Here is a 27,196-nt window from a genome sequence, read left to right as displayed (position 1 = left end):
GGCAGCGCCGCGCCGCGCTAGAGGGAAGGCATTATATAAGAGTCTTTATATAAGAGCGCTACTAGGAGGTACGGGCTAATAAAGCACTCGGGTATATAGTACTAATATATCGGCAGGGTATCGGCAGGGAATCGTGCCTACCCCGCTCGTAAGTTATAGACTACTCGCTACTCCGACTAAAGAGGAGAAATCCCTCTTCTTATAAGCTTTAGTCTTACGACGAGGAGAATATAATATATATAGCGCAGTACCTCTAGCTATCTCTACTACCTAACTAATCGTACCGTGATACGTGTTCCCTTATACTTTAACTATTATAGGTTATAGGCTTAGGCTATAGCCTAAGCCGTATAGTTACGTACGGAGGGCCGGATCCTATATATATATATACGGGCTAGCTATATATAAAAGAGCTCTATATAGCTTATTAATATTATCCTATAGACGGTACCTATATATACGCCTCTGCCTACTCCGTAATAATAGCTAGCCTAAAAAGGGTATTAAGATATTCCTTAAGATATTCCTATACTTAAGTTAGGCCTATATTATATCCTTAGGCTAGGGGAGTTATATTAGTTAGGTAGGCTTCCTTATATATAACTATTAGGTCTACTAGGCATGACTCTAGTCTCTTATGCCTACTCCTTAACACCTACGATATCTTTAACGGCACGGCGATATATATAAGCTAGGCACGCGCATACCACGAGCATATCAACGAGCTATACGCCTCACGCTAGTCTCTAACACTAACGATAAGGATGAGCTTACCGGAGACCCATAGGCTGCTAATACAGACGATGCGGCAGACGATGCAGCAGACGATGCGGAGGCAGAGGCGGCAGCCAAGGAAACATAAGACGAAATTATCGTCGCGATGCCCTCATAACGGCTATGGCAAGAGCTCTCGCAAGAGGATTCATAGGATAGGGCTGACAGGGAAGTCTAAGAGGAAGGCGAGGCATAGCGAGAATTACATGATGCGGGCCTCCTTTAAAGACGTAGGGCGTCGCATGCAGACAGGCAGCCGGGCAGCCGGGCAGGGCTCAATTCGACGAAATAACGCATCTTTAAGCCTCGAGCCCGAATGTATAGAAATGATATAAGCAGCCTTTATGCTCGCAGGTGCGAATAGCTTCATGGTCGGCTGCCTAGGCAGACTGGTCGGCTCTGTAGTCAAGGCCGTGATATGCCGACGTCATTTAAGCTTTCGCAGTATAATATTTTACTTAAAACCAACTTCTTCGACTCGCTTGATTGACTTGACCGTTTTCACTATATGATGCGGATGATGTAAGAAATATTCGTGGAGGGTGAATGTACTCTAGAAATGGAGCAGCGCTCTAGACGACCCAAACTTGCCAGTGATATCACCCGACCGACATACTCTGATCCTCTCCATTGGCTTTGGGCTCGTTAGTTTCTCGTCCACCCATGAGTCCACATGGGACGGCCATGCCAATGCAAGATATATTGATATTTGCCAGCTTTCGTTCGCGAACTCAGAACGTCCTTCCTCTCATCGAAACCCTGATACCACGACGAATTTCCAGGCGATTCTCTTTCCCGGCACTTCAAGTGGAAGAGTGGTCACTCTCTTGAATACCACTGGGTGTGATTACCCGTTGTGCTTCAGCTGTAGTAGGTGGCTGGAGGCATCCCACTCTTTGAGCCCCGTGGAAAGCCTCTGCCTTTTTGCCGTTCAGCGTAGACACATTGGCGAAGCTTGATGGAGGACACTGAACCCTCATACCAGGCCATGAACTCCCGATAAGCTCCTTAATTTAATGTCCATCCCGGCTACAAGGGTCCGCATGCATCAAGCGGAATGTTGAAATTTTCAGTCGCGTTGTCCATGATCCTGTTTGTGCGTGGATCACGGACTCGGTGGAACTGAGCACCCACGCCCAGGCCACGCCTAGCGAAGGAAATCCACAGGTCGCACTTGTTTCTTCCGCCAGTGAGCGCCTTATCGGCGTCGATGATGGCATCCCGGGCGCTAAGCATCAGAGGATTGCAGCCCTGGAGGGCCATGGCGGTCATGACGAGCTTCATGGCAAGATACCGTCCATCAGTGGGGACGCCGTTGGAGTCCAAGTCGGGAACGTGCTTGTTAGTAATGCCATACCTCCCTATGAGCCTCAGCATCATCTCGTATAGAACATTCCCCCACATGTTGCCCACTTGGTGGGGATGTTGTGACGTGATGATGCTCGCGTATGTCAAGGGATTGATCCTAAAATCGGTCGAGTACGGGTAGTCGCGAAGGCCGCTGATGGGGTTATTGCCAACCCAAGCGCAGAACGCCTCGGTAGTTGAGTAGTCGTGGCTGCCTTTTGCAAGCACGGCCAGGGCCATAAAGTCTGACCAGCCCTCGCCCATGCCTGCGGCCTGGAAGGTGCTCAGACAGCCAGCATTGGAGGAACCGCCAGTCAGGCGATGAGACACTGTTTTTGAAGCTAAGTGTCAGATACAGACGTCTAGACTAGAGACTAGAGACTAGAGACACAAGCGATTCAGACGAGGAGGTAGTTCTTACAGCCATGGGTGTACTCGTGTATTATAATAGCAGCAGAAAATGCCCCATCGCGGGGAGGGTAGGCATATGAATACATCCCCAATACCATGAGACTTTTCTGGCCATCTGGCCTTGTAGCGAAGTAGGAATTGGACCTGAGGTCGGTATTTTGCACGATGATTTCGATAGGGTCATTGCCCCGACCACCCTTGTCGCTGTTATTGCGCTGGAAGTTGCCCGCCTTCTCGTTGAAGCCGAGCACATAGAGTAAGTCGTGGTACTTGTTCGCCGTGTAAAAGGCCTGAGCTATTGCGGCATCTCGGTTGCGGCGAAAGTCTTCCATGTTGGCTGAGAAGGGATAATGAAAGTTTCTATCATGCCTGTCCGGGAGCCACTGGTACTGATTTCCCGGGCCGTGCCCTGCTGCGGCTACGTTATTTCCAAAAGTGCTTGACCACATATGTACCCCGTCTGCGATCCAGGTAAAGGGGGAGACAGTATTGTCCCAGGGATCAGTGAGCACCTCGCGGCGGCCGTTGGCCGGGTCCTTGATCCCCCACGGGTAGACTTCGAAGCTAGCAAGATCAGAGACGTAGTCGACAACCCCATAGATCTGCTGAGGGTTATTGGCGTCAATGTAGATGAGCAACCAGTTCTCCCTTATATGCGCCTCGATTCTCCAGGTGAGAACTGGCATGCCATCTTTCAAAAGGAAATACGCAAGGTCGGCTTCGGGCTCGCTTAAGGATCCGCTTGTCCCCTTGAAAATGACGTGCTCACTTCCTTGCGTGGCCTGGGCTTCGGGACTATGCACGAGAATGCCGAGTCCTAGAATCTTGCTGGCGCCCTCGAGCGCATCGACGGGGTGAGTGATGGCATTTTTGCTAAGCTGGTAATCCTTGGGGACCTCGCCCGTGTAGAAACTGTTGCTATAGCAGAGAATATTGCCGTCCCTATCGATCTACAAATCGAAATTTCATTAGTTCAAGTATAGAGATGAGTGGCGCCTTGAACTACTCACATTGATGTTAAAGTCGGCGTTATCGACATCAAGCCCGTGTATCGTCTGCTTGAAGTTGACGTGGCCAATCCCATTGGAGTCCATATAGTGATCCTCAACCAGGCGGAACTTGACAGATGGCACGGTTGTTTCTACAAGACTCCTGGCGGTTGCAACATAGTCTCTCTGATCCCCTCGCTTCTCGATATGCCGAATGGTCTCGGAGCCCCGCGTGGTAGTGGCATTAGTGTAGATTGAGAGTTGGGGCATCTTGAACTTGGAGAGATCAACTCCGCGCGTGGGGGAAAAAGTTCCGTTGGGCTGCTGCTCCACATGGCGCGCCTGCCCGCTAGCAATCAAGCCAGCCACGGTGAAGAGGAAAAGAGATTTCATTTTCAGCAAGGAGAAATCAGAAGGCAAGGTCAAGCTCTGGTAGTAGCATATAACTACTATTCACAAAACAGAAAGGAGGCTGGCTCAGATGCCGAGTGAACATGATGACCTAAATAACGCCACGGAAAGACTTCAACCCATGGGAGCAATGAGCCTTAGGAGACGATGCTTATTATCCCCACCAGACACTATATAAGAAGATTTAACGATCCAGCACTTGGCAACATCAGTGAATAGCCCGATGCTACGCCTAAAAGAGCACTAGCAGGCTGGCAGCTGGCAGGAGAATGGCGGCTCGCACTTAAGCCGATACTATCACCACTCGCGTTTCTCTTTAACGACCACGGAGCCTCGGGCAAGTACTAAAGAAAAACTCCAGTTAAATTTATGCGGCAGCTCTTCCGAAAACTTCAACGTATCCGACTCTATCAGTTGCTCGGGGTAAATTCTGCTTAAGCATGAAACAAGAATCCATATCACGTTGAACTATAGTTGAGACACCGCAGAATAAGTATATATAATAATGTTCATTATGAACTAGGATATGGATACCAGATTCCCCATCAGCTAACCGGCTAACTTAGGCCCACTTCTGAAGTTGGCCACCTTTGTCCCCGCCTAGGCCTGCGCCAGCGGGTAACCCCAAACGTTAAATAATCCAGCAGGCAAGTGAATATTCTGCGATCTCTCCTCCTATTCTTTGCCTCATTAGACAACTCGACCGTTTTCGATCGCCAAGATGCGACAAATACGTTGAGTCTTAGCGGCACTTGATAAGTGTGACCCACTTCAGTATGTCGAGTCGTACGTTCAGGGGCTTCTTGGACACGTGCTTCATCTGCGGCTACTATTGGCGTTTCAACACCAGCCAAGATACCCAAGATCGTGTGAAACCCCTCTTATACGTACAGTAATTTTAAACAGGCCCGGTTACATGGCAGCCCGCACCCAACGAGAGATGAGCAGCGGTCGCCAGGACGAGGTCAAGCGGGCAATGCAATAAACGCGCCGCAAGGCCATGACTCGGGACTCACGACGATGTAGTGGCCATTGCTTTATGTGGTTCTCTCTTTCTAAGTTTTGATTGTCCTCGGGTGATTTGTTCTAAGATGAAGGAGAAGGAGGGAAAAGATGCTACTTCATTTCCACAGATAGAGGTATTAACTGGATTCATAGCAGACATTAAAATACATATAGGTAACTCGTTGTCATGTGCAAAAACCGTCAATTATAACAGTCACTTGCAGCACCATCTGCTGGAGTGTACACTCTACTTTTGCCTAGCAAAATGGCGTGACACTTATTGCTATTTGTGTGGACCTCTAAGGAGGGTCGGCTGATGTGACCTTACGGAGTATATATATACTTAATGCGCCCAGACCATTGGGATTCCTACGAAATATGCCGAAAAGACATTAAGAACCATATATAATTTCTTGTGCCCTATATGTAGACTGCTCACTACAGCGCCTTTACCTGCTTCTATAGGCAGGTTTTGGGATCAGTGCCCAGATGTGGCGAGTCAAGATTGACATTACTTAACTGGCGGGCGTAGGCTGTTATCACCCCTTTCTGTGAACCCAGCTCATATCATGAGCATCTTCAGCTAAAGACCAGACCTTCCGGAGTCCTTGATTATGTGAATTCCACTGAATGGATATGAAAAACACTGTGCGCCTAGTAGAAGAAAAGGCCCGTAGCGCATCACGATTCGAGCACGGCCCCAAACGAGATGCGAACGGACAACAGATGATTCTTTAGCAAGCGACCTGTCAATCCCATTTTCCTTTGCTAAAGGCCTCTTCACCCTGTTCTAGGCCCTTTCACTCCTGCATTCTTGGGATGGCAACTCGACTCATAAATGCGTTACTTTGATGTACACGGGACAGTCGCATCTTCCAAAGTCAAGGATCCAAATTCTCCGTGTATTTGCCACCAGGAAAATTTACCCATATAGCGTAGTAGTTCCAAAGGAAGAGGGCGCTTGCATGGGATTCTGACGCTCCGGATCCCATGGGTCATATTACTCGTTACCTCCTCTTGCCCCGAATTATGGTAGTTCGTCGTGTCCCCAAGCAGCTCGCAGCTTCTGCATCCCTCAATGTACGAATCGACGGGTCTTGGGAGGCTGAAACGCTTCAAGAGATTCAATGCTAATGAGGCATATATCCTGCTCCTGCCGACGCCTGCCTTGAGGCATGCTACGCGAGGACTATAATCCGCCGTTCCCAGTCGCGAAACGGGTTCTTGTCGATTGCAGCAGTGTGAATACGCCCGATGCCTCGTCTAAAAGACACTCCTTCCTCGTCATGCTCCAGCAGTATAACGTTATAAAAACAATTGAAATTATTACCGTGGATGTGATACTTCTTGTGGAAATATCTGGCACGATCGGTGGTTCTGTCTACGTCACACTGGCGACCGACAGACAGGAGCAGAAACTCGCAGACACGCCCTGTTACCTGTTTCTTGACCTCTTCCGCCCATTCTCGGTCCGCAGAAGGGAGCATGCCGCAAGGTTCGCCTGCATCGTCGAGGATTATGAAACACGGAACCGACTGCCCACAGTCTGTTACCCAGCCAAAGATGAAGCGCTCCCGTGGGTCAACAGTTAGCTTCACGCACAGCCCCCAGCATATCAGGTGCATAGGACCGAACCCGCGGCTGTGAGCCTGAAGCAAGCCTTGACTGAGCGCAGCGCCTGGGCTTGGCTTGTACCTCCTCAAAGGAACCAGGGCTCCGTCCTGAAGTTTCCACCATTCGATTATTGTCAAGGCAACCTGTTCGTCCGGCAGATGAAACATACTGGCTTCGTAATTAACTTTGCCGACTCAGGCCATCCATGACCAGGTGGGCAGAAGAGACATTCTGGAATCCCCGGTCTGGGCCTGCCGCCGACGCAGCCGGCTCGTTGGATACCAGAGAAGAGTCGCATCAAAGAAGCCTATCGGAAGCCCAATAAAGAAACCAACGGGGCCCAATAGCGAGGTCAAGCTTTGCATAATTCCCTTGGAGGCATTGTGGACGTCCTCCTCAAACGTTAGGTTTCTCGACGTGTATCCGCTCACCAAGAGTGCATACTCTTGCCAGATATTTTTCGAGGAGACCTGTCGCAGGAAGTGGTCGCTGCCGAGGTAGTCCAGCTGTCCGCCTCGGACGATGGGCTTGGCTGCGTGCTTGTCGAATCTGCCGCGCCCCTCGGCGCGCACGTCTTCGCATCTCGAGTCGTGTCCACATCGGAAATACATCTGCTGCTCTGAGAACACGAGACACCGCCCAGAGAGGATGCCTTCTTGAAAAATCCAGCCACAAGTGGACCAGAGACTGCTTCGTAGCGCCTTGTCGTAGTTGGCAAGAGCCGCGACCAAGTCAAGGCCGTCGACTCTCGCCGAGTCCTGCCTGATGCTTCTGGGCAGCCCGTTGATGCCCGAGATGCCGTAGTCATGTGAAGGGTCGCTCCCTGAGGCCACAACGATGATGAGGAAGGATCGGCCGTAGACTTGATCCATGGCCTTTATCAAGCGCTCGGCTGTTTCGCCATCGTCGTGAACGATACACAGGGCATCAACCCACAGGAAGCGCTGGCCTAGCAAGAGTACCACGTTCATAGCGTCAGCGATGACCCTAGGGAGTCGGATCTGCGACGTGCGGAGGGAGCCAGGTTGATGCCACCGATGGCAGTTTGTCTTGAACAGGCGCGTGGTCTCGAACCGGGGCCAAACATAGCTCAGGGCAATGTACTTGGAGTCCCAGGGAGCCTCTACGAGGCAATCCTGCTTCACGTCAACCAAGGTGAGGCCATCTCCAACGCCTGCCCGTTCCGCCACGACCCCCTTGCCACAGTGGTGAGACTCGGCACACTCTTTGATCCACGACAGGGCTAGTGACATGTCGGCCGCCTCATGATTCACGCGGCGGCCATGGAAGCGAGGGGACTTGCCCAGTCCAACGGCGCACTCTGAGATGAGCCGAACGCATGCCTCGGCCGCGATAATGCCCCCACTCTGGACCATAAAGGCCTGCAGCTCGTATGGCCGGTGCTGCCTACTCTGGGCCATGGGAATGGCCGCGGCGAGCGTACTGACCAAAACAAAGGACTCCGCGTCCTGTGCCGCCAGCTTGACAGCGCCGAGCCCTGCGCTTGATTCGAATCCCCGAGGCAGAAGGCGGCACAGGCCACAGCAGGAGCAATCAAGGATGTCCCTGAACCATCCGAGGTTATGTCGTCTGCCTAGCGGCACAAACGACAGCAGGCTTGCCAGCTCGAGCGCTTCACAGGCCACGCAGATGCCACCGGGGGCCGGTGCATGAGAGATTGGCTTTTCCGGGCAAGGTGGACCGAGGACGATAAAGTATCCCACCTCCGATTCTACGTAGGTAGCATTAGAGAGGCCTTTCGTTTGTCTCGTCGGCAGGTAGAGTGCAGTCCTTGTCTCGGTTGCGAATTCGTCGACACCAATATTTTGGATCTCGGACGTATCGCCTGGTGAGTGTAATATCCCCGTCCATAACAAAGTTTCGGAGGCGACATTGTCATTGCGAAGCCGGGCATAAACTTGCGGCGGCATAGAAGCAGTTACTTGTGGTTCTTGGTATTCTTCTTGCAGTTCAAACTCAATAGACTCGAGTCTTGTATCAAATTAGGAGCAGTCTGGCACCAGGGTGATCGGTTCAATGTTGAACTGCGGGTGTTTCAAAGGTGATCATCTTCCACTTATACGAAGCAGCCTGTCAAGAAGAAATAGCGAAATCAACACATCGTGCGGTCCCTGCGGTCTCCGCCTCGATGGCCCCCATGAGGGCGGCAGGCAGCAGCCCGGAGCGGGAAGATCAACGGGCAAGGAGCCGCGCTTATTGGGCAACGTCGGCCACTCTGCGCTTGTTAATTACAAGCCGCCTCTTAAGCATCAAGGGCGCCTTTTTAAGGCCTCCCATGTACTATAAGTTAGTATGTCGTCGGTCAACATACATACATGTGCAGACCAGGCACTCGCCCACTGGGGCTCAAAAGTAACAATCTCAACTATTTTGACTCTACGTGGATACCTTGATCAAACTCTTCATTATGCCCGTGACAATCGACGTTATTAACCATCCGGCCGAGAGCTGGCAGCGCTCAAAGGTTGCAACATCGGAAGAGCTTCTGAAAGAAGTCAGCCCCAAGCAGTATCGGCGGAGCAAGATAATCCTCCAGAGCTCCTTCAGCCGCCACGCACTCCGTGAGAACCACGCCTCGGCCTCTGCAAACGGATTTGTGTGGTCCGCCTATATGGCCTACAGCGATCATCACCACCTGGTGATCCGGCCCGAAGACGTGTGGTTCGCCATCATCACACAGCTGAGCTTCTATATCAACGCCAATGCCGAGGCCCTGCGCAGCTTCTTTGTCTCGCACGAGGGCCGCAAGGAACTTGAAGTGGTCGATACCGGCACCTTGGAACAGGCCGACTTCGGCGCCCTCGCCCAGGCAATGACGCAGCTCATCTCCAAGAACGTCAACGACCCCGAGCTGCGGACTTGAGTCTTACCTTCCTTTTCGACGACGACTGATGAGGACCAAGTTATCGCCTCGGTGCTGTTCATGGGGGCCATGCAGAAGTATTTTTCGTACAAGATGACCATTATCTGCGGTCTCCCTTCCGTCACGCTGCTCGGAGAGGCCTCGGACTGGCAGGACATTCTTGCCAGGCTCGATAAGCTGGACCAGCTCGGCGACGAGCCCACGCAGTTTGCCGAGATGCTGAGGCCGATCCTACGTCGCATGGTGCTCTGCTTCAGCCAGCCGTCAAGCACCGACGTCACCGACTTCTGGAACACCATGATCACAAGAATACACCAAGGCAGCGGCATGCACTATATTTCGGGTTGGCTTTCCGTCTTTTGCTTCTGGAAAGAGGCCGGAGCGGCTCGGCGTCGCTCCCATGATAACGTTGTGCTCGACGGGCTGTCATACCCTTACGCTGACATACAAGAAGTACCCGCTGGGTTCGCCTCCGTGCCGGTCAATGTCAATGACCACGGCGAAGTCTACGACAGCACCTTGATAGCGGGTTCCGTCGGCATCCTAGCTCGCCCATCTGCCCCCGGGGTCGCGTCGGAGGGGGGGTCGGGAGAGGCTTCGGGCGAGAGCCGCTCATATTCGGAGGGTCCTTCAGCCCTCAGGGCCATTCAACCGTACTCGGGATGGTGGATGTGCGAAAACGAACCTGCCGAGGCGGCCGAGTCCCGCGAGCGGGAGATGGAGGTGTTACAAGAGCAGTCGCCATCCTGCAAAATTACGAGCTTCTCTTTTCTATATGCGGGTGCATAGAAGAGCTGGAGGCTTTTTAGCTTATGCCCTGATCCTTCTCCGGCTAGCGAGTTAAGGAAAACTGATTTCTTTCATGAAGGGAGCAGACGGGTTTCGGAAGGAGTAGAACATGTTTCTTATAGAATAGGTCCCCGGATGAGCGTCTTGCTTTCGGAGGGAGTTTCATTGCCAGAGCCTCGTGAAGTAGTCGCAGACTCCCGATACACGGAAAAGTTCTTGTCCGCTAACTCTCTCGTGTCGAAGCTCCAGCCTCCTGCCCAGCATCCACGGCATGGCCATAAACATTCAGGTAGTTCCCAAGCAGCGGATGCCCGCCATTCCCCCTCGGCCTCGAAACCTTTGTGACTTTGTCTCCTTGCCATCCCCTCCTAGCTAGCGAATGCCAAGCTCGCCAATGCCGCTCGAGGTGTGCTTCACGAGACTTTGACTGTAAGGCCGTAAAGACTTTTAAGACGATAATCACTAGCCAAAGCCGCGACTAAGCTGAGTCTTGGGGTCAGCGTACGAGTCCGCAAGCCCCCTGTTTCCCTTGGAGTTGTACCCATTCTATAGAGACGCATGAAAAGTATAAACCAGGTATCGGACCGCAAGCTCTCCATTGTTATACAACGAGTTTAGGCCTGCAAGGAATATCCATACCTATGGGTGATACTCCCATGGCCCCCTTGCTAGAAAGAAACAGGCATTCCTGGTTTCCCTTTCGTGTGGCCCCTCTTTCCCTGCTTTCACTATGCTTTCAAACCCCTGTAATCGACGCGGCAGAGATGGACAATGGCGTGGGGCGAAACAAGCCGCCCGGGTCGGGAAAAGGCGGCTTGCAGAGTGGGCCATGATCGATAAGGGGCCGGCAGAGATGGAAGAAGTCGCCGCTCCACTTGACAAAGGACAGGACATGTCAACCAAGGCAGAATGGACCAATCGCGTTGATAGAACAGTCAAATCGACTCATGCCATCCAAATCATGCGGTCTGTCTGTTAGTCACAATGTATCGGCCTGTGACAATTGTCGTGTCAGATATAAAGCTTGCCGCCGGAAACTGTCCTGAATCTGGCACTCGGAAGAAGAAAAAATTGAAACACTTGCGAGCTTATTAACATGTCCTAAATGGCTCTCCGTCTACACCTGTTTAGGCCGTAGCCGTGGCCAGGCCCTGAGTAATAGAAACATGGCTTGAGCCCCATTCGGAAGGACTTTGACAACCTGGTGGCTGGAGCCTGAAGCCTAAACGCTACGATCTTGTTTCTTCGGCAGCGGGGTTCCGGACTCTCCTCGCGACGGCGACTGATAATATATGTGCACTTCATCCTTTTCACTCACCTCCTCGCAAGCAAAATGAGCGGTGAGTAGGATGACATCGCCATGGCCTCATCAGACCCCAAAGCTGAAGCTCACTTCAACGTCGTCGTTGACGATTACGATGCCAAATCCATGTCGGACTTCTCAACGACCACGGAGTCGCCAGGGGCCGGGCAGCATTCGTCCGCCGCTAGGTTCAAGGCCATCCAAGACTCAATATGGCTCTCGCAACAGTCGGCCAGCTCAGTCAAGGCCCAGGAGCGCGCAAGGAGCGGCATGACGACGGAAAAACGAATGACCTTTTTCGATTGCCTCCGTTGTTATCCCAAGGCCGTGGGCTGGTCGCTGCTACTAATCGCGACAGTCATCATGGAGGCATACGACAAGTTGCTCATCACGGGCCTCTTTGCCTTGCCAACCTTTACCCGGAAATATGGAGACCCTTTACAGTCGTCCGGCACAGCTATCGAATCCGAAATCTCACCGACATGGCAAATGGCCCTCCAAAATGCATCCATTCTTGCCGAAATAGTGGGATTGTTCGCATTCGGATTCGTTGCCTCCATTACCGGTTACCGGCCCATCATGTTTATATGCCTTGCTTGGATCTGTCTTGCGGTATTCCCTGCCGTGTTCGCCGACAATCTCGAAACTCTGCTGGCGTCTCAGGTCTTGTTGGGTAGGCACCATTCTTGAACGTCTTGGTGTATTCTTGGCCTAATCTCTCATCAACCTCCAGGGATCCCATGGGGTGTCATACAGACTCTGGCGGCAACGTATGCCGCCGAAGTTGTACCCTCGCTTCTACGCGCCTTCGTCTTGAGCAATACAAACACCTGCTGGCTCATCGGGCAGCTCATCGGCACCGGGATCCTCCGCGTTTCCAGCCGTGAGACGACAGAGTGGTCGTTTCGCTTTCCATTCGCGTTGCAGTGGGCTTGGGCCTTGCCGCTGCTCGTCGGCGTCTACTTTGCTCCCGAAAGTCCATGTAAGCTCCCAAGTCTCGTGCAGCGTATATACCGTACTGAGACGAATCGTTAGGGTGGTTCATACGCCACGATAAGCCAGAATATGCCCGTCATGCCCTCAGGCGCCTTTCCGACCAAGACGAACTCGACATTGACAACGCCATAGCCCTCATGGCGCACACAAACACCGTCGAGAAAGCACTACAGTACGACGGAACTACATATTTCGACTTGTTCAAAGGCACGAACCGCCGCAGGACTGAGATAGCATGCATGGCATGGGTGTGCCAAGCCCTCTCCGGCGCCACGCTGACCAGTTACGGGCCGTACTTCTTCGAGCAGGCTGGATTCAATTTTTCGACTTCCTTTACGTTTTCGACCATCATGTACGGCGTCGCAGTTCTCGGGGCTATACTATCCTGGGCTTTTATTCCATACGCAGGCCGACGAACGCTTTACCTCGCCGGCTTGTCCTCAGCAGTTGTGCTCCTAACCACTGGAGGCATCATTTCTGTGGTCTTGACCGGGAATGAGGGTCCCAGCTGGGCCCTGGGTGGCCTGATCGTGGCGACGACCTTGTCTTACAACCTCACCATCGGTCCGGTGTGCTATGTCCTCGTGGCCGAGGTCCCTGCAACGCGACTTCGGCTCAAAACGGTGGCGCTTGCCAGAATCGCGTACAACCTAGTCACCATCATCAACAATATCCTAGCCCCCAAAATGCTCAATCCGACTGCGTGGAACCTCGGCGGTAAAGCCTGTTTCGTGTACGCAACCACCGCTCTGCTTTGCCTCGTATGGTGCTACTTTCGATTGCCCGAGACCAAGAAGCTTTCCTACCTCGAACTAGACATCCTCTTTGAGCTCAAGGCTCCGGCACCAAAGTTTAAACAGCTTCAAAAGAAGCTTGATGATTCTCCTTACGTCTCCGCAACTGAGGAGGAGCGACGGACGAATCCTTGGCATGGATGGCTAGCATATTCCTAATGTCGAGCACAAGTAACGTGAGGCTAAGCGAGCTGGTGCGTAATTGACTTGGGTAATCTTTGTTGTTCACCAGTTACACTTTAAGAGCAACATCTACTTCGTGGGCTGTTCGTGAAGCCGGACTTAGTAAACGTTCCTGATGAGCTCGATTGCTCCTTGCACACTGCCAAGGTTCCGACCAGGTTGGCTTTTGGTGGTGGCTTGCATGTCGGTCTTTCAGGCCTCGTTTCCCAATGTCTCGACCGCCGTGACCTTGATGCCTGCGTTCCCAGCTATGCGCGATCGTGGATGGCTCGACCAGCTTCATCCTCATGCCTCCCAGGGCAGTACCCGGTGAGAAAGATGGCAAGGTCAAGTGATGTCGTGCATGAAACCCCATTATCCGTTTCATCATGGCGGTCATCTATGAGCTCCTGGTCTGGGACACGGAACTGGAAAGCTCTCAATCGAAACAGCCTCTAAGACGTAAATTTTGACCGCGGATACGCCCCATCACTCCTCTCGCCGAAAAGCCTGTCGAGACTTGGTAGCAAACAGGGCAGACATGGACCAGCGTCGTTGAAAAAGTGGCCACGTCAGAGGAAGCGTGCAGCTCCGCATACGGAAGAGGCCACCAGCGCCGTAGCCTTTTTTGGCGAGGTCTGTAAGCGAATCACGCTTAGTCAATGGTGCTCGCAAGTGTGGTGTGTTGGAAATCCATACTTCAAGAGCTGTGCTTAAATGCTTCCGTCCAGATGGGACGTTTTGTACAGTACGCCGACACCGCAGGCCCCAGCTACTGTGGGCTTTCACATGTTCATACATTTTATATATCGCGCTGCTTTCGCAACGGGCTCGTCTCTTGGCTGGTTTAAAAGGCAGATCGCGTTCGAATGTCCTGACGGCATGGTTAGCATCAACTCGAGCAAGCGCCGTCAGCGGTTGGGGTCGTTACCGAAATCTTCCTCTCAATCTCCCGCACCGAGCGATCCAGCTCCCCGGCAATCGTCATCTTCTTGTCGTTGGAGAGCAGATTGTATCTCTCGCAGAGATCGCCGTCAATGACGCCCTTGACGGGCGCGTAATAACTGCGGTACATCAAGTGGTCTCGCCCCACCAACGGTGCGTCGTCACTTCGGAGATGTTGTTCAAGACTCTGAAAGAAATCGGCGTCTTCGCGACTCACGAGCGGGATAAGGACGCCAATGGTCCCCATGAGTCCGCTCCACAGCAAAACGTCCTGCCCTCCCACAATGAGGCTTGTCTTGGTGACGCTGGTGGGGATATCTTGGGTGTAGAAGTGGCACATGAGGTCGAGGCGGCGAGAGGTTCCGTGGAGATAGCTCCTGGCGTTGGTCAAGTGAATGCCGGAATCCTCCTCGTCTGCTTCTTCGCTCGCCTTGGGGGGACATCGTACAACCCATACATTGCCGAATTTGTCGCCGCCGGCAACCGATTCGTAGTCCACCATGGCCGTGCAAGTCGTCCACCTAGCGGCGGTGTCATCCACAAAGGGGATGAGCTTGTTTGTTGCCGGCTTGTAGACCACATACGTGATGCCATATTGGACATCGCCGACGACGATCCGGTTGCCCTGGGTGTTCAGCGACACGATTTGCTGGGGACCGGCTTCGGCCTGGGCCTTTCGCAGCAGCTGCCGCATGCCGAGATCATACGCCCGCAATACCTTGCCGATTCCAGCCAAGACCTTCCCTTGAAAAGGTATCAGAGCCAAGGGTGGCTCTTCGACCGCCGTTTTGTGCACAAATTCGATCTGGCGGCCGCCTTCGTTGAGACGGTAGACATGAATGAACGCCTCGGAGAAGCTTCGAGGATTCACCACGACATCTTTGCCGGTACCGACCACGAGAAAGCTTTCGCCGTCTTGGCTGGAAAACGGAACGATGGTAGCGCTGACAGCAGACTCGTTCTCGTCCAAATGAAGAGTTTGCAGCACCTCCGGCTCTTCGGACACCGGGTCGATGACGCTGATGCATGATGCCCAATGACGGTTGCCCCTTGGGTGACCGAAGATCTCTGGCGGGAGCACCTTTGCGTCGCCATTAACCGCAGCGGGGTCGGCCAGCAGCTGAGATCGGAGTTTCGGGGGCAGTGTGTTGTTATCGGATTCAATGCTATAAAAGACGGGCTGGTCTGGATGCTTGATAAGCTTCCTCGGGGTGTAGCTCAACGGGACCGATCTCTGGGTGAGAGTGACTCCCAAACGGTCTATCGAAATGATGCTTTTGATCAGGTCAGCGAATGATCGGACTCGTGTAGGTCATGCAGCAAAATGAGAGCGGAGACAGCGTTTGCTCGTCAGTAGGAACAATTGGAATAAAGCGTAATAATGCCTCATAGCCCATGGGGCATCGGGTCCATTGTGTCATCATGCAAAACAGTTGAGAGGTGAGGGTAAAGTTTGCCGCGCACTAACCTCAAGTCTTGTCCATGAATCGTGACAAGGCCCTCTTCGCATTGCTCGCTCGTGAAGTTCCAGCCCCATTGAAGCTCTGGGTAGTTCAATGGTGCCATCATGTAGGTTTTGGTGATCGGATCCGGGTACCCAAGCCAAGGTCGAGAGCTGAGAGCGAGAACGCATGTCTTGCCCTCCACTGTGAGCTGAAACAGCTTGACTTGCTTTGGTCCCAGGAATCTTTGGCGGGTGTCTGTCAGCTCGCCGGATACCTCGTCGACCACCGTGCGTAGATAGACGCCCGAGTGCAGCCCAATGTGCAGATAAAGCGTTGAGCCGCCGGACGAGGAGTCATCCATGGCGATGATGGCCAAGGATGTGGGAGCTGCCGTCAAGGCCTGAACCGACTTGTTGTCAAGCGTGGCGCCGTGATCCAAACTAAGGATGCGCACGGTGCAGTCATCACAGCCGACGGCCAGGAACGAGCTGCGGAGTCTTCCCTCGGGCACTTCACCCAGGCTCAGGCACGTGACCGTTCCAGACATAGCCTTCTTGTCCTCGAACTCGTTCAAGTTGCCCTCATCGTCCGCCTCGAAGTAAATGATCTCGCCAGAGCTTAACGCGATGGCGACTTGCTGGGCATTCGTAGCGGCAGCGACGATTGAGCGATGCAGGGGCGCCTCCCAGTCGTCAGGCGGCTTGCCATTGCGAATGACCCGTATACCCTTGGGGTGAACTTGAAGCAGGCCGCCGTCGCCCAGCAGCTGCGCAGCTAGGGTGGGCACATCGGTGAGAAACCCAGAGTCGCTCACTTCTTCCACCGTTTCTCCAATACTGAGAATGAGGGATCCGTTGCCAAAGGAAAGAACAATGTAAGCGTCGTACTTGTCGTTGCGGTTCAACTTGAGTGTCCAGACCGCCACCGGCGCGCCAGGGAGCTCGGATCCGACGATGTGGGTGACGTCCAGCCCGTGCTTGAGCACGCGAAACGTACTGCGTGCCCCAGTCCCACAGACGGTGTAGACTTGAGGCGCGTCTTCCCCGGTTAAGTTGGCGACCTTGCAGTCGATGAGCGGGTTCATAGAGGGGATCCTTTGAACCATGGTGAGATTGACCGCTGGCCGAGGGTGGAAGTAAACGGGCTCGTATGATGCCTGGGGATCCGCGGGGAAATTGTCGCTGCTAAACTCCAGTTCGTCATCGTCGTCGGCAAGCTTCTCAAACTGGTAGAAGCCAGCGTCGCCATATTGGCTCGCGACATAGAGATATCCGCTCTTCAAGATGCAAAAGCTCGATGCCACGGGGAGAGTGTCGAAGTATTTGATGATTATCTGTTTGACGTCCGCAGTAGGTTTCCCTCGGTGGTCGTTGATTATCTCCATGGAGACTTTGAAGAGATCGCCATCCTCGGTCTGCAGGAGGAAGAAGAAGGCGCCGCTGCTTCCTTTGAGCTTGTGCATGATGCCCGCGACGATGAACCGTTTCCGATTAGGATCCTCTGTGGCGCCTCTCCGCCGGGGAATCGGAACGCGCAAAGGGTTTTGATTGCTGTGCATGAACGTGATGCTCTCTTGCCCGCAGACGAGCACCCCGCTGGGGCCATCGCTGCCGCCGGGAACTTGGAAGAGCATCGATGCGGTTGGGTCCACGGTCTCCGACCACTTGCGAACGACGTGATTCAACCCGAGATCCAGCTCGTAATATACCAGCTGAGTCTGCACTTCCTCCATGGCCTGTCCCGTGGCGTCTTGGTCGACCTCGGAGCAGTCAACCTCTAGGGCGGCAAAAACGGGGTTCAAGTACGCCACATCCAGAGCCACCATGGCTATGACCATTACGCCCGGCTTGTGGGCTTCGAGAGGGGACGATATCGTGAGTTCGGCTGCCAAGTTGCCCTCGCCAGAAGCTCCCGCGATGCGGTTCAGAACGTAGACGAGCTTGTTCTTCTCGACCGAGGCCACCAAGAACGCCCTTCCCCTTGGGTCGCAGACGAGATACTCTCCAGGAATGACTCTTCGTATACCGGACTTGCCATATGTCTCCATGTGCACACGACAGAAGCGGTTCTGCTCAGTCAAATATTCAACGATGGTGGCGCGCCCCGAGTCGGACGCAACGACGAGGAAATCTAGCACTCCGATTTAGCCACTGCAGTCAGAATTGGCAGTCATGACCATCGGGACGCGCGTGGCATCAAGCGACGATTGACGCGGACAACCTGTGCGATCGTAGGTTCAGGTACAAACTCACCCTTGCTGCTCCCAGTGACGCGACAGGCTGCCAGCGACCGGACGATGCCGAAAACATCGTGGGTCAGGACAGTGTGAACTTTTCCCACAGTCGGATCCGGCCGTAGCAGGGTCAGCTGGGAGCCGGCGGCCGTGACTATCAGCTGCTCTTTGGTATTCCCAAACTGGCCCAGAACTGCTTGGACGACATGGCTTGGGGGCTGGATCGTCAGCGAGTAAAGGAACATGTTTGAAGTGGTCGCCATGATCCCTGCTGGGCGCAGACAAGCCTGCGCGGCTTCAAGGGTTTGGGTGTGCCGGCAAGTCCAGATGGTTGGCGAAAAATCTCGTGAGTTTTGTTGTGGTGCAGCAGGGAGGAGCTCTATTTTGGTCGGCCTGCTGTGGTAGCTAAAAAGTTTTGGCGCGGTGTCGGCGAGATGGAATAACTATTGATGCGGCCTGGCTGAGATAATCTGCCCACCTCGCCTCGAGTCTGCAGCACATTCTCCAAACTTCCAAGGGGCTCTGCGACGACGTCTCCCCGCTCAAGAATGGAGCAAACACTGCGCAAAGCAGCCTCGAGCTTGTGCGGCCGTTGCTCTGCAGTTTTGCGCAGACAGACTGCCGCAAAGAACCCTGCGAAGCCATGGACCGAGACAACTCTGAAGACGGCTGATTCCTCGAGATCACTTTGCACGAAACAGCATACATGGGCCTCGGCACCGCTCTCGAGAGCCAGGGCTTTCACAACAAGTGCGAAATCGAAGTCCGAGGCTGCGGCTCCCGAGAAGCTGCTTCAGCCGTCGTCCTTGAGACTTGGCTCAGATGACTTGTTTCATCCCTTTTCCTCGTCTCCGGTTCCCGACTTCAGACGCCGGGCAGCGTTTATGAGACAATATGCCTATTGTCCACACCCAGATCATAAGCCGACAAGGCTGCCGACCACGGCACCGAGGCAGGACACCGTTTCTGAAGCGGGTGGAGAGATGGCACCGGCGCATGTGAATTTCGAGTGTCCAGACTGTGGAATCCCTGTCTATTGCAGCAAGGAGCACTGGATGGACCACTACGATAAGCATCTAGAGGTCTGCGATACTCTACGCCAAATCAACGAAGACGACCATGATCTCCGGTCTGGCCGAGTCTTTCACGAGGCGAACCTGCCAGACCTACAGCTTGACGAGGCGGCTGTCAACATGACAAACTGGGACACCTTTATGTACACAAGAGAGTTCGAGGCCATCAACTCTGACCGCTCAATGAGACAAATTACACGCCTTCTCACCTATCCAATAACCATTGGGAGCGTGCTGCACGAGCTGAGTCCATACAGCATCAAGTCCGGGGAGAGGCTCACCGTCGAGGGGCTGAAGAGCTTAAGTGGTGAGTGTATACGAGGTGGCTACGGCGGGATATTGGCTCACACTTCATAGCCCTGAGGTACAACCTGCACCCCCCAAAGGCCGGACACGGAGTCGGCATCAACCAGTTGCGTCCGGAGCCACCGCCTGTGCGGCTCTTTATCCTGGGCGCGCGCGCCGAGTCGTCGCTACCGCGAGCGGCATGGGTGCAACTCGCCCACCTGTTCCCGCAGGCGAGGCTGCATCTGGTATTCATTGGGCCCGAGAGCATGGCCAACCGAGACGACGAGTTTCCCTTGCCCGAGCGCACCGCGTCGAACCCGTTTGGGGCCGTGGTGGAAGATCGCGTATGGTATCAGATGAAGATCAGCACCATTGTCGATTATTATCACACCATCCACAGGACGGGGTACTTTGCACCGCACGATCCGTACTTTGACTGCTTCGTCTTGTTCCACCCCGGTCTCGGGCACCCGGCGAGTAGCCATGAGTGGGAAGAGACGTTGCCGCTGCTGCTGGAGACCAAGGTGCCCATCATCAGCACCGGATACACTCAATTTGACCTGGAACGGGATGTGGAGTGGGTGCAGAAACGGTCAAAGGGCGAGTTTGATGTGCTGTTGGAGCCTGGGGAGAATAAGTTCCGAAGCCTCAGGTGGGATTTGAACGACATGGATCCTCAGGACATTAGCTGCGGCAACTGGGGGGTATGGGCTTTCCGCGGCAAGAGGTATGTGCTAAACGCGGACCCTTTATGACGATGCAATGCTGACGGGCTTGTTCAGGTACGAGACGACGACGAAAGACACGTAAAGTGCGCTGTCATGCACAAGAAACAGTTCGTGAAGGGCTTGTGTAGGATACATGTCAGTGCCTATGTGCATGGTGAGGCATGCTCACAAGGGGGCAAGCCAATTGACCTGTACTCTTGTGTGATGCAAGTCTGATTCTTGGTGACCTTTGGCCCCGAGTGTCAATATTGTAGGAATAAAAAAGACATGCTGGGAGAGGGGAATCTGACAAGTAGGTACTCTGCGACGATGCTTGTGCGAGTCCACAGTGCACGGTCCAGAAAATGTACCCGCCCCACCGCGCATGTACTGTACAGCACGAGAGCGGCCTGCAGCTGCCACCTGCGGCCCAACGGGCGGCCGACTGCACTCCTCACCTCACGGACCCAACCTTAGCTCAACGACAGACAGCCACAGCTGCCTTCTCCCTACCCCAGTCCTACCAGACCTCGCCGTGCCATGGTCTCGCCCTGCACCGTCTGCCCAGCAAGTCGGCCATGACGGTCGACGCGTCGTCGGCTGTACCCTCCCGAGCCGGCACGCCGCGTCTCAAGCCTTCGGCCTCGGCCCCTCTCGACCCTCGCCCTTTGCCTGCGAATCGTCGGACCAGTCGGCCGCCGACGACGGATCCGCTCTCTGATCGAGCGACCCAAGCCCTCATCCGGCGGACGCTCTGCCCCCAGCAGTCGCGCGACAAGGGACGCGATGCCCCGCCGCCCATCCACGACCTGCTCCCGCCCCTGACGAGCCGAAACGACGTCGATCTCGAGCTATATGCCTTTCTCGCCATCATCCTGCGCGACTTTGTGCAAAGCTGGTATGGCAACATCACGGCCGACGAGTCCTTTGTTGCCGAGATAGTGCACATCGTTGCTCACTGCTCGCGCGCCCTGGAGCAAAGGCTCCGCAAGCTGGACTTGGAGAGCTTGGTCTTCGACGAGTTACCCGAGGTGCTTGATCAGCACGTAGCAGGTGGGTGGAATCGGCATGGCTCCCTGTAGAATCCTGCCATGAAGTATCTGCTCAGACTCGAAAAGCGTACCGCGCAGCTCATCGGCCCGCCGCGCAGCCCCCCCTGGCCATCGATCCTCACCAAGCATACCACTCTCTCTGGCCGCTCCCGCTCCTTTCGCCGGTGCCCGATCCTGGAGATGCGGTAACGGCAGCCGAGCAACGAGAAAACGAGGCCGCCTACCGCCAGCTGCTGGTCCAGGCTGTGCTGGCCGTGCTGCTCCCGACCGAGGATCTCGAGAATCCATGTCTAACGGCCCTCGTTGGGCAGATATTTTCCGAGCTCATCATCGCCGGCGTCCTTGTCAACAAAGCAGCTCAACCGTGGCTCGTCTTCGAGGGTATATGCATGCTGGCACGGTCTCTCGAGGGAAAGAAGACGACCGCAGCTTCCGACGCCCAACCTCCCAACTCGGGAGCCTCTGTGACCAACGGGCGCATGCGGTCATTCCAAAGATTCATCTGGTCGACCGTGCTGTTAGCATTCACCGTGCTGTCCTCGATTTGGCTTCTGGTCGAATCGCTGGCCATGTCGTCATCTCTGCCGCCACGGGCTACACGTGGGACTGACAGGGAGCGAAAGCCCGGTCAGAGCCCAGGACCACCCCACCCGGCCAAAGTCCCTGTTTTGGATTTTGCTGCATGGCGCTGCGCGGGCAACCTGATAGAGATGAGTTCCAGGATGCCCTGGCTCGGCGGCTTCCTGTCACTACTGCAATTTGGCGCGGTTCATGGTCCGGGCCGCGTCGCTGGCTTGGACCGCACACTTGACAGGTGGGTGAGCGACAGAAGTCCTTTCGTTGGTCTCGTGTTTCTCCTTGAGAGCTATCCTTTCTTGCCCCTCGTCACCGCGCATAGCGGACCAGTCACCAGACATGCGCAGCTCAAGCGAACTTCGCAATGGAGTCCCGGCCTATCTCGGGGCCAGGATGCCGTTTCCGCTTCTTCTCATCACCCGACTTCTCTGAGCAGAGCCTATCGGGCTTTGGTCCATAAGCGCTGCCGATTCTGCAGCCCCTCGTGGCCAATTGACGTGTCATGCAACAGCTTGCCCGCCCCTGGCTGCAGCACCTTGTTGTCCGGGGCCAGTCATCCCACCAGCCTGGCCATTTTACGCGCCGACGTCGACCAGGGGCCTGTAGGTGCTTGAAAGCGGGTCGCGTCCTGCTTCTCCATCCTCTCTCCCGCTCTCTGCCGCGCCACCCGAAGCTCCAAATGGGATGCTGCAATTATGAAGCGGCAGCGTCCGGGCTTGGATCGACTGTCACGCGTGTCGTGGTCACGGACGCCCCATCTTGGACTGCGCGCCCCTATCCAGCTCCGTTGCCTCCCCAAGCTCGTGGTCCGGGCAATGTCATGCCACACACCTCGTCTACTCAGCGTCTCATCCTGCCCTGATAAGACGATCTACCTGCACGGGACAGGTCACGGCCTCGGCCCTGTCTCCCCGCACCTGTTGAGTGGCCGCAGGGGTCCTCGCCAAGCGGTTTGGACTCGGGCATCGTTGGCTCGCGCCACGCTGAATTGAAGATCCCTTGCGTGTGCCGTCCGTCCATGAATCCCCCCTTTCCCCTCCCAGAGACATTGCTGGCCGCTGTCGTCGCTTGCTAACCACTGATAGGCTGCTTTCCCACCGCATCAAAGCCCTCCTCTCGCCTGCCCGTCTGTCAGCCGCCCTCCGCACCATCCGCGGCGTCGTCTTCCCCAACAACGCCCCCGGCTCGTCTTCCCTGTGCCCCCCATGCTCCGAGGCCGAGCTACGCGCTCTCCGACGCAGAGCCGCTAGCGCGATTTGGGGCATGTTGCCGAGCGGGGTGGCCCGCGTGTATTTCGGTGCTGGCAGCCCGTGGCAGCGGCGCCCCGGGACTGCCAAGGAGGAGGAGGACAGGGTGCTGGACGATATCGAGGACCTATTGATGGTGCTCGGGGACGAGTACTGCAATAAGCATCTCGTGTACGGGCTGCTCGAGCTCCTGCTTGTCAGGCTCATCCCCGAGCTGAGCGAAAAGGGGGTCTTGGAGCTCTGGGACGAGAGGCTCGGCTGATGGACAGTCCGGGCGTTGCGAGGAGTCGGAGAGAAAGATACCCACCCCGTGTCTCATGCTTGCAAATTTAACGACGTTGATGTTTTTCCACGCCAATCTCCTCCCCCTGCTCCATCTCTCATGTCAAGCAACACAGCACTTGGTCACTTTCTCATAAAACGTAGCGGAGGAGCACCACGGGCTGCGCGAGAGTTCGTTTCCACACACATAGATGCTAGCCACCTCGTATTTCCGTCGGCCTGTCTACAAAGTACATGGCCATGGTCGAGATATGGACCTGCCTGCCCAGGTCCACGGGTCACGCTTCGTCCGCCGTGGCTCACCCACCTCCCCACGCCCCTTCCACTTTCCACCCATTCACACCATTAGCACAACCCATCATCAGCTCGTGACACGAACCACAGCAAGAGACAAAAAATAAGTAGAACAAGGAGTACCATAGGTCATGGTCCCGGACTCACAAATGTGTCCGTGGCCAGGTAGGCGCCATATGGATTTGAAGGACCAAGGGGCTTGCATACATCATTGTTCTATGCTGGACAGCCGTCTCCCAAAAGCATCAAGTCCGTACGTTCCCCCGCTTGGAAAGGGGGGCCAGCGTCTGCCTCCACCCTTGCTGCCGAGAAGAATGGCAAGGCCAAAGAAGAGGAAGAAAAGTGGTTTGTGCTTGTAGGGTATAAATATGTACTGGGCCAATGAATGACGTTTTCAAAGGCCCCACGTTTCGGGATCTCGAAGCCGCGAAGGAAGGAAGGGATCATCGCAAGGGGTATTAACAACTGGAAAGCAAAGAGAAAAAAGGAGAAGTAAAAGAAAAAGGAGGAAGAAAAAGAGAAGCGTGTGTCCACAATAAAACGTGCTCACGACAATGCCGTCGCCGCTAAATCTGTTGCCAGAGTATACAGAGTCGCCTCCATTCTTTTCGATTTTTCTCGTGCTCACATGCCATCTCGCCAGACGAAGCTCCGAAGCAGTCTGTGTCCTTCATCAACATGCCAGAAAGGGTAAGGGAAGAACGCCGATGAGGGGAAAATAACTGTCGTGCCCAACAGGAACAGGCGAGACGAGACGACACAAGAAATAGGGCGGTTGTTGCCGCTCCTCTCCAGGCCTCTCGTCACCTCACTTCCGTGGCCGCGTCCACAGACAGTGGCATTTCGTGATCTCCCTCTGGAATTCTCGACAGCCCGCCGATGGAGGGACGCGAGCTTTGATGCTGCTGTAGCTGTAGCTGTAGCTTGTTCGTCAGCTGGACAACGGCGAGAAATTCGCTCTGGTCAAACTGCCCGATGGGGCTCATCCGCCGAATGTAGCTGAGTAGTATGTTGGCAGCTTGCCGGGCCTCCTCCAGTGTAGGGGAATCGGGAGAAGACGAGTCAAACATGGTGCCAGCAACGGTACTACCGGTGACGGGGGTACCAGACGACCGGCCCGTCAAGCTGGAGTTGCTGCTAGTGCGGTGCAGAGAGGGCGGGGACGTGAGGGACGTATTAACGGCAAACGCTGCGGCTCGGAGGTCGCTAGCAGGAGATTGGACAGACGAGGAGGGGGAGGAAACGGGTGGATGATGTCGTGGTGTCGTGGGCTCGGCCAGCGCTTCCGTTGCCACCGTCTCGTGATGGACAAAGCTGACGTCGATGGATGGAAAGGTCTTGCTGCGCTTGCCGCGTTGGTAGTGCAGACCCGGCGCGTCCCCTACTTTATTCGCCGGCACGGTTTGGTGTTCCAAGGGGAAAGCTCCGGCGCTGCTGGGATCAGGGGAGAAGTTGTACGAGGCGGCTGGGCTGATGGTGTCGCAGGCCGAGAGAGTCGAGGCGCCATTGCCCCGAGGAGCTTCGTCGCTGGCCATCGACGTGTCCCGCTGAGAACCCTGGGCCCGATACGTCAGCTCGAAGTCGAGCGTCTCCCTATGTAGGTCTTCGTCACTCCTGCTCCAGGACAAGGGCGATAGCAACGGTGGTGTGGGCGACGTGGGCGAAATTGCGGCGCTCCTCGGCATCGGCGTCATCGCTGTCGTCACTTTCTGGAGGGCCGCAAGGGCCGTGGACATTCTCGCGCTGTCAGGAATGTTGGTCTCAGACGCCCGCCGCATCAGCCGGCCCGAGCCGATGCCGTGCTTCTGCTTGAACTTGAGGAGCCAGCTGCCGGTCAGTGTGCTCAGGAGACCTTCCTGGTTGCCGCTCGCGCGGGCAAACAACTTGGCCTGCTCCATGATCTCGTCGTCCTCGATGTCGAAGCCCCTCTGCTGCTGTCGTCGGACATAGTTGCTGAGCGTCCTGTCAAAGTCGGGATGCTTGCCTTTGGCGCGTTTAAAGGCGAAGTCTGCGTCTTGCTCGCGCTTCAGATACTGGTCTCTGTGCCTAAGCACCTTGGAAACAGTGCTACGTCCCCCCGAGGGCACTTGTTAGACCCGTGAACGGTACAAGTCAGAACCGCCGTCGGTTGGCTGGGCTCACCTTCTTTCTACACCAAATTTGGCTCCAATATCTGCCTGTCTTGTGCCCGGGTTCTCATCGTGATACTGGCACATGGCCCGTTTCTGCTCCGCACTAAGCGTCTTCCTCGGTATCTTGTCAGGCTGGCCCGGCTGCTTGACGACATCGGGAACCTGCGAGGTGCTTGTTCCCTTGCCCGGAGTCGCGGCGGACGGGGGTGGCGCAGGGTTCGAGGGCGGTCCGCTGGATGCCGGCGTCATAGGCAGCGGGGGCGCCGAGTAGCTACCGGCCGACGAGGTAGGGGTCGGGTTCGTCAGCTGGCTCGGCCAGGCCGTGTTCAGCATGGGCAGCTGGTGATGGCACATGGCCGGCGGAGCGGGCTGTATCAGTTGGAGGTGGTGGCGCTGAGGATCGGGGTGGTGGTGAAGCTGCTGCTGAGGCTGACTCGAGTGCGGTTGTACGGACGGCGGAGGCATCCCGTTGGTAGATTCAGGCAGATGATGGGACATGAACTGCGTGAACCCGGCACACTCGTTCATGGGGCTATCGTCATAGGGACTGTGGTTGTAGGGGCTGATGCTGACCCAAGAGTCGCCGCCGTACCCGTAACACTGCGCCATGGCCGAGTCCTGCTCCATGGCGGCTGCTGAGCCGTCGATGTCGGCGTGCAGCATTTTACATGTACTCGTCCAGTTGGCTGTCCACTGGGGTGGGATGTGGTGGCTAGAGTCTGTGTTGTCGTGAGAGCCTTTCGTTAGTCTGCATTCGGGGGGCTCGCATCCTCATCCGTCTCGGTTCGCCCCATTGCCGCCAGAGACTGAAAGAGTGACGGAAGACAAGAGTGACATGGAGAAGGCTTTCTGCGGCGCGAAGACTGGGGACGACCAACCTCAAACAGACAAGGCCGAAGAAATACATTGTCCGAGCCGGTTGTGTGGGCAGGATTGGGCCGACGAGGCAGGGCTTCAGGGGCCGCTCGCCCCGGGTGCCGAAGCCCACGCAGGGCCGTCTCAAGCCCGAATGCCCGGATCCCGGCGGCGCCGTGTGTGGATTTAGTGCTCGGTTTCTGTCGATTCGACGCTGGCAGGAGAAAGGCCGAGAAGGAGAGAGAGGGAGGAGGGGGCCCTGGTGTGCCGAGAATAGATCTGTCCACAACCCGTTGTCGATGAAGAAAGGGATGAGTGTGAGACAGGCAGAGAGCGTGCAATTCGGAGCCTAGTGGCTGCTTGGAGATCCGAGACGGTCTGCTGTAGCTGGAACGCGGATGGCGGAGAAAGGTCAGCGCCACCAAGGGAGACCGTGTGAAAGTATTAGCCGCGGTGGTGCCAACAGAGTTGGGGCCAGCTCTCCAAGCGTTAAAGAGGCAAAGGCAAAGAGAGAGGTGCGGAAATGAAGGGCCGTCGCAATCAAGACAGAAGAATGGTCAAGCTAGGGTGCAGAGTTGAGTCGAGATG

The 27,196-nt window shown here is 55.2% G+C and overlaps 8 protein-coding genes across 8 annotated transcripts; 4 read left to right on the top strand and 4 right to left on the bottom strand.

Moving 5' to 3' along the window:
• Positions 1–1,803: 1,803 nt before the first annotated feature.
• Positions 1,804–3,914, bottom strand: HRG_02183 (fungalysin metallopeptidase (M36) domain-containing protein; the record flags this gene model as incomplete). The annotated part of the gene is made up of 5 exons (XM_044860654.1): positions 1,804–2,450; positions 2,543–2,921; positions 2,988–3,180; positions 3,241–3,482; positions 3,543–3,914. The coding sequence occupies 5 exons, from the start codon at positions 3,912–3,914 to the stop codon at positions 1,804–1,806; spliced, it is 1,833 nt and encodes a 610-aa protein (XP_044724287.1).
• Positions 3,915–6,745: 2,831 nt separating this feature from the next.
• On the bottom strand, positions 6,746–7,972 carry HRG_02182 (heterokaryon incompatibility protein (HET) domain-containing protein; the record flags this gene model as incomplete). The annotated part of the gene is made up of 2 exons (XM_044860653.1): positions 6,746–7,538; positions 7,626–7,972. The coding sequence occupies 2 exons, from the start codon at positions 7,970–7,972 to the stop codon at positions 6,746–6,748; spliced, it is 1,140 nt and encodes a 379-aa protein (XP_044724286.1).
• A 1,007-nt stretch (positions 7,973–8,979) lies between these two features.
• On the top strand, positions 8,980–10,224 carry HRG_02181 (uncharacterized protein; the record flags this gene model as incomplete). The annotated part of the gene is made up of 3 exons (XM_044860652.1): positions 8,980–9,422; positions 9,603–10,019; positions 10,077–10,224. 3 exons carry the CDS (start codon positions 8,980–8,982, stop codon positions 10,222–10,224), a joined length of 1,008 nt encoding a protein of 335 aa, XP_044724285.1.
• A 1,360-nt stretch (positions 10,225–11,584) lies between these two features.
• On the top strand, positions 11,585–13,476 carry HRG_02180 (sugar transporter domain-containing protein; the record flags this gene model as incomplete). The annotated part of the gene is made up of 3 exons (XM_044860651.1): positions 11,585–12,200; positions 12,261–12,509; positions 12,563–13,476. 3 exons carry the CDS (start codon positions 11,585–11,587, stop codon positions 13,474–13,476), a joined length of 1,779 nt encoding a protein of 592 aa, XP_044724284.1.
• An 850-nt stretch (positions 13,477–14,326) lies between these two features.
• HRG_02179 (mono-functional DNA-alkylating methyl methanesulfonate n-term domain-containing protein) lies at positions 14,327–18,347 on the bottom strand (the record flags this gene model as incomplete). Its single annotated transcript, XM_044860650.1, has 7 exons — positions 14,327–14,353; positions 14,411–15,091; positions 15,143–15,698; positions 15,893–16,705; positions 16,757–16,845; positions 16,888–17,999; positions 18,122–18,347. 7 exons carry the CDS (start codon positions 18,345–18,347, stop codon positions 14,327–14,329), a joined length of 3,504 nt encoding a protein of 1,167 aa, XP_044724283.1.
• Positions 18,348–18,650: 303 nt separating this feature from the next.
• HRG_02178 (zinc-finger of mitochondrial splicing suppressor) lies at positions 18,651–20,273 on the top strand (the record flags this gene model as incomplete). The annotated part of the gene is made up of 4 exons (XM_044860649.1): positions 18,651–18,685; positions 18,839–19,482; positions 19,533–20,190; positions 20,246–20,273. The coding sequence occupies 4 exons, from the start codon at positions 18,651–18,653 to the stop codon at positions 20,271–20,273; spliced, it is 1,365 nt and encodes a 454-aa protein (XP_044724282.1).
• A 475-nt stretch (positions 20,274–20,748) lies between these two features.
• Positions 20,749–23,307, top strand: HRG_02177 (PXA domain-containing protein; the record flags this gene model as incomplete). Its single annotated transcript, XM_044860648.1, has 4 exons — positions 20,749–21,223; positions 21,301–21,603; positions 21,745–22,036; positions 22,884–23,307. 4 exons carry the CDS (start codon positions 20,749–20,751, stop codon positions 23,305–23,307), a joined length of 1,494 nt encoding a protein of 497 aa, XP_044724281.1.
• Positions 23,308–24,424: 1,117 nt separating this feature from the next.
• On the bottom strand, positions 24,425–26,380 carry HRG_02176 (tc5 transposase DNA-binding domain-containing protein; the record flags this gene model as incomplete). Its single annotated transcript, XM_044860647.1, has 4 exons — positions 24,425–25,688; positions 25,764–25,985; positions 26,037–26,146; positions 26,204–26,380. 4 exons carry the CDS (start codon positions 26,378–26,380, stop codon positions 24,425–24,427), a joined length of 1,773 nt encoding a protein of 590 aa, XP_044724280.1.
• Positions 26,381–27,196: the final 816 nt, after the last annotated feature.

Source organism: Hirsutella rhossiliensis, assembly GCF_020360975.1.
Source record: "Hirsutella rhossiliensis strain HR02 chromosome Unknown scaffold00002, whole genome shotgun sequence".
Classification (NCBI taxonomy): domain Eukaryota; kingdom Fungi; phylum Ascomycota; class Sordariomycetes; order Hypocreales; family Ophiocordycipitaceae; genus Hirsutella; species Hirsutella rhossiliensis.
The sequence above is the reverse complement of the archived record's forward strand: the minus strand, read 5'-3'. Positions and strand labels throughout refer to the sequence as shown.